At 40.4% G+C, this 8,833-nt stretch overlaps 1 protein-coding gene across 7 annotated transcripts in view; it reads right to left on the bottom strand.

Annotated features, from left to right (window-relative positions):
* The window catches only part of ELMO1 (engulfment and cell motility 1), a 457,713-nt gene that overhangs the window by 339,410 nt on the left and 109,470 nt on the right, over positions 1-8,833 (bottom strand). For all 7 annotated transcript variants that reach the window (XR_005196005.1, XR_005196006.1, XM_037729109.1 and 4 more), the window contains 2 exons: positions 7,123-7,274; positions 4,281-4,359 (listed from right to left, as the gene is read on the bottom strand). Coding sequence is in view for 5 of the 7 variants with exons in the window: in XM_037729109.1 (XP_037585037.1) it covers positions 4,281-4,359; positions 7,123-7,274 (231 nt within the window). In the remaining 2 variants the exon portion in view is untranslated. The remainder of the gene's footprint in view (positions 1-4,280; positions 4,360-7,122; positions 7,275-8,833) is intronic.

Genomic DNA, 8,833 nt, shown 5'->3' with positions numbered 1-8,833 from the left:
GTGATCCACCCGCCTCGGCCTCCCAAAGTGCTGGGATTACAGGCTTGAGCCACCGCGCCCGGCCTTGTTTGTAATATTTATTGTCTGCATAAGACTGTGGGTCCCTCCTAAGCAGAAACTATCTTATTCTTTTTTGTATTCCAAGCCCAAAGTGCAATGTCTGACACAGAGAAGACAATAAATGTTTGATAAAATAACAAATAAATATTTTATACTAGCCTTCTAAGGAATAGTAGCTTGGTCAAAGAGAAAACAGAAATATCCATGCCCACATTTTTTGGTCTAATACTAAGGAATTGTTGGAGTAAATGTGAGCATCTATGGGGAATATTTTACAGTATTAAAATTATGTAAAAGTATAGATAGATACAAATAAGAATCTAGATAGACTGACATAGAAAGATGTCTGCAAAATATTATTTAGTTTTAAAAGTAGTTTTAAAAACTACAATGCAGGTAGTATGCTCACATTTGGTGGGGGAAAAAAAGATGTATTAGGAGAATATTTGCACAGAACAGATGGGTAAGTGGCACTATGAAACTCACAAGAGTTATAAATAATTGCAGTGGTTCTGTCTCTGGGAATATAATTACAGGAATCTTTCAAACTTATTTCTTTTCCATCTGTATTTTCTGATTTTTCTACCAAATCTTTTAACTAACAAGTTTTTTAAGTATCCGTAGAGAAATTTGGAAGGGACCTCGCCAACATATTTGCCATTGAAATAGTGAACTGAATAATGGCAAAAGTTGTAAGAAAAAGGATCCTCTTGCCTACTTAACAGCGGCACCCTCACCAACAAAACTAGCACAGCCCTTCCCTCCATTTGTGCAGGGAAACAGGAATCTTCTGCAGCCCAGAGGCATGGGAAAGCAGAGCCTCCACCCCTGAGGGAACCCTAGGAGGGAACTCCCTTCCCCAGCGGAGGAAGTTTTACCTTAGGCCCCGGTACAGGCCTTTCTCAGTAAGGCCTACTTCACGGATGCACGGTCCTTGTGACCGTGGTGGCATGTTTTTCAGTAACAGCAGAAATAAGATATAAGTATTTAAAAGCATTCCAAATTCAAAGAAAACCCAGATAATGGAGTCCTATGAATGTGTCTGGCCCCAAGTCAAAAAAAGATGAAGTTTTATGTAAGTATTTGAAGTGGAATCTACCCAATGTCCTAAGGCTTTAAACAGATAAAATAAAAAACAAACAAAAAATAGTGTTCCCTGCAAATCCAGAAAATAAATGTTTAGGTTATATTTCAGTCTAATTGGACTGAGAAAATGTGCTTGGTATTATCCAGGCTTCAGAGAGTTGTTCGCTTGGCAAACACAGGAGAATTCTGTGAGTGACATCTCTTTGACAGGCGTTGGACGGGATACTTTGCAGGTAAAAGCAGGGATGAGGTTGGGGCTCTGACTCTGATTCTTACCCGTCAGTGACCTGGTCAAGTTCTTTACTCCCTTTGAGTCTCAATTTCCTCATTCATAAAACAGAAATAATGTGGCTTTCTCTGAATATGACAATACAATGAAATAAGGTAATATACTGAAAACTGCCTGACACATGCCAAACTCTCAATAATATTATCATTGATGGCTGACTTTGGTCAATTTTCCTATTTGCCAAAAATTCAGAGCTTTTAATTTTTCAGAACATATGCAATAACAATGCCACCATCAAATTCAGACCACCTGAAATTAGAACACAGGGGCCAGACTAAGGTGTACATGTTCAGCTGTTAATACAATCCACAGCAACCCACGTGATATCACCAGTTAGCTTAATCTTCTGCTTTACAGGACTCTACTGACCTTCAGAAAATAATAACCAACAAACTTTTCTTCATTATGAACCTGAAATCCCTTTTTAGAGCTATCTCTTTTTTAAATTTTTTTAAATCTAAAAATCATGATATTCCCTTTATATTGATAAACAACACTCTTAATTTCAAGGGTTTATAGTTTATGAAGTCCACATCACTTTTCCATGGGCAAGTAAATTAAATACCTTGTAGCTATTTCTAGAGCTTGATTGAATGAGTCGCATAATACTTTATAAATTTCTGCTGAATTATACACAGTTTTTCTTAGTTGGAATCTTTTCTTAAATGGCTTAAAGTTATGAGACTACTCTTTGCCATGGTTTATTACTCTTTGTGGTGGTTTATTAGAAGAATATATAGTAAAACTGCTTCCTGTCAGTCTTATATTGCATAGTTTTCAGAAAAAAAAAAAAAGACTTAGTTCTCAGAATCCAAACCTAATCTTATATCGATACTCTATTATATTACCCTTATTATCAATGTCCTGAAGTCAGTACAGATTGACATTTGATTCCCTATTTGTCCATGGTCATGAGAGTCCAATTTAATAAATGAACAGTAGTGCTTGGTATAAAACAAGATGCGCATGTATGCATTTTACTCATGTCTAGATTCAGAAATCCAAGTGCAATGGTCTTTTGAGTAGGAATGAACTTTCACCTTCTCTAAACCATCCTCTTCTTTCACAGTTGGAGAAAGGAAACATCCAAGAGTTGAGATCAGAATGCAGCCTGCCTGACCCCGCATGCTACACTCGGCTACCACATGGCTGGGCCAGAGGTCCCCAATCTGGCCAGCAGAAGGACCCAGTTCCTCCAATGCCCACGTCAAGCTTGTGAATATACACAGTAAGAGCTTCCAGAAAGCTTCCAGGCTGCTTGGGAGTTATCATGAGCTTGATATGTAGATTAAAACATCACAGAAGCAGCCCTATCCATGATTTCACCTCCGATCCACAAAGCCACTCTTAAAAATCCAGCCAGGGTAAGAGTGCCCAAGCTCAGACTTGCAGAGGGCAGGCACCTCCACCTGGCTCCAGCAAACACCATATCAAACAACCAGGAAACTATAAAGTGACACCACTCCTGTGCAAACAAAGCCTCCCAGGAATGCACAAGAAATTCTAAATGGAAAACAAACCAGAACCCCTCACATTTAGTCACTGAGCTTTAAAATCCTTGGCAACAAAAAAGTAAAATAAAATTAAAAAATTCTTGCCATAGCATTCAGTAGCAGGTTTGCTTTCTAATTCCCAAACTAACTCACTGGCAACTACCATACTTTCTAAGTGAGCGAAAGAGCTCATATTTCCACTCATTTTTTAAGGAAGGAAATTGTGACCAGGGTAACATACTACATGACATGTTGACAGAAAAGTCTGAACGAATTTTGAGGTGCGAGCTAAATTCCAAGACAAGGCAAAATTCCAATTCTTCAGATCCTTTCTGTAATGGCCCTTTCCTTCGTGAAAAAAGGAATGAGGGATATCCAGGCAAAGGAGACCATCAAAGGACAGGTTCCATGTATGTACATTAAGAGGGTCCTTCCTTTTTTTTTTTTTTTTTTAAGACAGTGTCTTGCTCCATTGCCCAGGCTGGAGTGCAGTAGCACGATTTAGGTTCACTGTAACCTCTGTCTCCAAGTTCAAGTGATTATCCTGTCCCAGCCTCCTGAGTTGCTGGGATTACAGGTATGCACTACCACACCCAGCATACTTTTGTATATTTAGTAGAGACGGAGTTTTGCCATGTTGGCAAAGCTAGTCTCAAACTCTTGACCTCAAGTGATCTTCCCACCTAGGTGTCCCAAAGGGCTGGGATTATAGGCATGAGCCACCATGCCTGGTTCTTTTTATACAAAGGAGAGGAAACGGATGGCTCCATTTTCCCAGCCACAACCACAAAGAGACGTAGTAAACTCGATAAGCAAGGAACCCCTCTGACATATGAGTGCGTTATCTCCACCAGGAGCAGCCATCTGCATATTTTCCCTCCTGTCCTCTCACCTTCCATTGCCTCTCTCCCAGGGAAAAACATGGCACCTCTCAGGGGCTCAGTTTCCTGATCTAGAAAATGAGGACAGTTGTCCTAGTGAGCATCCCATGAAATGACAGAAGGTCGCAGGGGCTCCTAACTCTGCTTCCACCACAGCAGCAACATTTTCATCTTTTTACATCTGGGCTTCCATGTTGCATTTCATTTCATGAAAGGGCTCTACTGCTAGAACACTCCTAGTATCCCTCATCAGCCAAGGGCTTACCCATCTCTACGCACTTCCCCCTGGATTTGTGAAGGATCCCAGCAGCCCAGCCATGCAGCAGAACATAGCTGCTCTGTAGAATCCATCTGCAGCCAGGGCAGCAGAGTGGCTCAAGAGGTGCCCCCCACCAGATGGAAGGAGAGGGTCTTCTCTGCACACAAAGTTCCTAGCCCTGACATAGCCATAAGACAAGAAATGCAACTCACCTGCCTCCGCTCATCGGGGGCCTTCAGAAAAAGTGCATTAATCACTGCAATAGTATAGGTTTGGATTTCTTGATCTGACCTGTAAAAAGACACAGAACAATCCACAAAATCAGAACAGAAAGTTAGAAGAGGCCAGTCCTGGGTCAAACCATGAGAAGGCTCAAAATCGTCCCCCCTCCCCAAAAAAGTGAGAGAGAAAGGCAGGGCCTAAAAAATGCATTTAGCACTGAGAATGCATTTCCACCATCACAAGGCTGGAAACATGGTAAATATACAACTACTATCACTAGCTGAACAGTACACTGCTCAGTGCTGAACACCCAGAAATATAGGCAGCCTTCTCTCTTATTCGGATTAAAAGCATAAACCTAGGGGAAGTTGTAATTGACATACTACTACTAGTAGTATGTATATACGTATGTATATATGTATGTGTAATTTTCTGTCTGATACATGAAGTATATCAGGGAGTAGTTTTGGATGTCTCCACATTCTTGGGCTAATTTAAAGCAAATTACTTTGTCTTCATAGCTCTATTACATATTCTAAAAATCTATTTCCAAATATAAACATTTTAATAACAAAAAGAACAGGTTATTGAATCTGATTTTCACTGGAAAGAAATCAGAAATAAATGAAACAAAGATCTAATGTAAAGCATGTCGTAAACAGTAAATAAGGAGAACTCAAGATATAAACAAAGAGTGACTTATGAGCTAGATTTAGGAATAATTTATCAGGCCAATGAGAGAGAGGTGGAGCTTAGAACTAGGCTAGGATAGGGTACAAAGCCCGGTTCATCACAGGCTGGCCGTGACCTTGGACAAGTTCACGGGTATCCCTAAGGCACAGTTTCCTCATCCACAACATGGGGTTAGGAACACTTATTTCATGGGATTGCTGTGAAGATAAAATGAAATTATGCATACAAAATCCTTAGCACAGTTCTTGGAGAATAATAAACTCTCCACTTTGTTAATGTGCTTTGTGATGAAGATGTGTGCCTTCGAGATGCCCAGAAAAGACACAACATAAAAAGTTAACATGTTTCACATTCAAAGGAAATGTGAAACTGGTCTTATTTCTAGAGAAGCTACCTATATTATCATCATTTTGAAGAATTATGATTCTGAGACCACAATCACTGAGGCCAACGCAATCCACAGCTTCTGTGACTTAAATTTTAAATGCTGGTCATCCTCTCACCTCCAAATGAAAGAAATATAATCTACTTTGGTAGTTTATATTATAATCACAACAGTTAACATTTCAGAAAACCATTTCCACCTTGCATCACCAACCTAAATTGAGCAAATCAGATTTCCTCTTGAGAATTTGTAATTGTGACCTAATGGACCAGGGCAAGATCTAGTGGGAGTTGGGTCATTGTAGTACCAACCAAAATGCTAGAGAAAAAGACAGCTGCTGAGGACTCCAAGGAAGCTATGGTTTCTCTCCATTTTTTTTTTTTTTTTAATATGGGGCCTTGCTCTGTCACCAGGCTGCAGTGCAGTGGTGCAATCCCAGCTAACTGAAACCTCCGCCTCCCAGGTTCAAGTGATTCTCCTACCTCAGCCTCCCAAGTAGCTGCAACTACAGGCGTGCATCACCACACCTGGCTAATTTTGTATTTTTAGTAGAGATGGGGTTTCACCACGTTGACCAGGATGGTCTTAATCTCTTGACCTCATAATCTACCTGCCTTGGCCTCCCAAAATGCTGGGATTACAGGCATGAGCCACCACACCTGGCTGGTTTCTCTCCTTCTTAAGGCTTAGCTACTTATGTCATTTCTGGATTCTGTCAGTACCCCTGTATTGTTTCAATAACCTCCTTTCCTGTGTAAGAAAGCTCACATTATTATCACTGCAACCCAAAATACTTTAATTTCTAAAATAGCACTGTACACTAGACTCCTTCTCAGGTTGAAGTTACCTAAGGGAAGGAAGACGGGGAAAAAAGCCCCAAGGACTGCAGGCTGCAGGGACAGCTATCTTACTTCCATTTTATAGCTCGAGCCACTAGAAAAAAAAATCCCATATTTTATTATAAAATACACAAGAAGGTCACTAGAATCACCTTAAGCATAACTAAGAACAAAACCTGCCTTTAAGAATTCCTAGTAAAAATGCATAACATTACATTTCTAATTAACTATGAAAATACTCATTATATCACAGAAAACATTAATTTATATGGTTTAGGAAAGAGAACGTAAGAGAACAAATCATCCTGTTTTATCTTATTAAAAGTAAAACTCTACCAATATCTACCAATATTCATCAAAATGGAGAGCTTACCATGGGCCAGTCATGGGGACAGGCAGTGCCAAGAACCAGCTTGGAGCTCAATGAGAGGTAGGGGCTAAGGGAAAGTAACCATGCCATTCTAGTGTGACACATGGTTTGGTTATATGCCAAAATGAGGTTCTTTTTTGCTTCTTTTTGAGATGGACTCTTGCTCTGTCGCCCAGGCTGGCGTGTAGCAACATGATCCTGGCTCACTGCAACCTCCACCTCTCAGGTTCAAGCAATTCTCTGCCTCAGCCTCTTGAGCAGCTGCAATTACAGGCACCCGCCACCATATCTGGCTAATTTTTGTATTTTTAGTGGAGACAGGGTTTCACCATTTTGGCCAGGCTGGTCTTGAACTTCCGACCTTGTGATCCACCGACCTCGGCCTCCCAAAGTGCTGGGACTACAGGCGTAAACAACTGTGCCCAGCCAAGATTCTTTTTCTGTACATTTAACCAAACTATAATAACACAAAACGTTTCCCAGTGCATTACTGTGGCCAACTTCCTGGAGCACTCCTCCTCCTCAGAGCATCTTGGCATGCTTACCCTTGCAGATGTGGAATGAGCTGGCCGATAGTGATCTCCTGTGCCACTTTCTGGTAGAGGTCATGGCTATTGAGCACCATCGACTCCAAAATGGCCAAGGACCGCTGCAGGATCGAGATGTCTATGGCTGACTTGTTCACAAAACTTGCTATCTGAAAATCCAAGTGGGACACAATTGACTGCTTGTGGTAAGTAGAGCAGAGGCATAGAGAAGGGAACAAATGAAGCAAATCGGGAACTCATTTAAGAAACACCAGGCACTGAGGATTACCTGGAATTACAGCAAAATAGCAAGAAATCCATTGACCCAGGGATTGTTCATGATATCACTACCAAGGATGATTTATCTTATCTCTGTAATTCACTGATATGCAAATTTTTTTGAAAAAGACAGGGCTCCAAAGATTATTCTTTGTTTTTCCCAGGACAATTCTCCTGAGTTTCATCTTTTAGGGGCAGACAATTTCAACACATACATTGTAAGGATTCCTATGTTTCTCTGGGATGGTAATTTCAACGTATGCTAATTGCCATTCTTCTTACATTCCCAGGCTACTCCTTCATCCACAGGATCCATGACTTTTATGTGCTTATTATGTTCTTGTTACATTCTTAAGGGACTCACACAAATCTCGCTTGTCAACACAATTCAACTGGCAATTTTTCAGTCACTGGCCACTCTCTTTGCTATTCCTAAAAACTCATTACCCCTTTCATCCAATTTCTGATGGTTAAAATAAATTCTTTTCATCTCTTCCAAATTTAGCAAACAGAAAATCATTTAAATTAGTGCTAAAAGTTAAAATACTAGTTTGAGCTCCAAAATATATTCTCTAAGGAATTAACCACTAAATCCCCAAACATAATAAATCACAGTGTAAGAGGAAAATAAAATAGGGGTTAGAATAATGGATCGCAGTAATCCCAACACATGGGTACCATAAAGGTTTTATTTTAGAGCCCTCATTAAAAGTTATTACTGTCTGTTGACAACTCACAATAAAAAGCCATTATTCTATCAGCATAATGACTGCTTTCTTAAAAGCTAAATAACTTGGTTCCTGACAAGTAAACACTTGCTGCTTCCCCGCCGTCAGCACTAATTTCTCCATTTTTTGCTGCCCCATAGATCACTCGCCTCAGTTCCTCTCCATCCTTGCACATGATAAATTCATGGTGCACCGTGGCAGATCCCAGGTACTATCCGAATTCTCCCTAGTCTGCTGATTTCCCGGTGAAAGGAGAGGTGGGAGATGCAGATACCAACACTCTGCCTGCTCAGCTACATCTGGATCTCAGGGGTGGGAAATAAATAATGGGAAGAAGTACGGCGACACTATGATTTTACATTCTGAAGAGCTATTATTTTAAAATACAAACTTCAGGAAGAGTATGAAAATTTTAAGGTTCTCAAAAGACTCCTTCAGCTCTTCTCACAGCTAATAAACTTCTCCAACATGTTTATTATCCTTGGCAAGCACTTGACTTACTCCTCGCAGTCTGCTCCAGTCCACCCAACCTACCATGCTAAAGCCACCCTTCTTTCTCTAGGGCCATCCTCCTCTGACAAAAATCCAGTTACTGTCACACTGTGTGTTCAGGATTTAATACTTAACTTAGGGCTCTTCTAAACAGAGAATAAATTATCTGACTCCTCCCCCACCCCACCAAGCCATTTTACATGCTCTCAGCATAATTCTTTTTTTTTTTT

This window comes from Cebus imitator, unplaced genomic scaffold (assembly GCF_001604975.1).
Source record: "Cebus imitator isolate Cc_AM_T3 unplaced genomic scaffold, Cebus_imitator-1.0 Scaffold294, whole genome shotgun sequence".
In the NCBI taxonomy this organism is placed as follows: Eukaryota; Metazoa; Chordata; class Mammalia; order Primates; family Cebidae; genus Cebus; species Cebus imitator.
The sequence above is the reverse complement of the archived record's forward strand: the minus strand, read 5'-3'. Positions and strand labels throughout refer to the sequence as shown.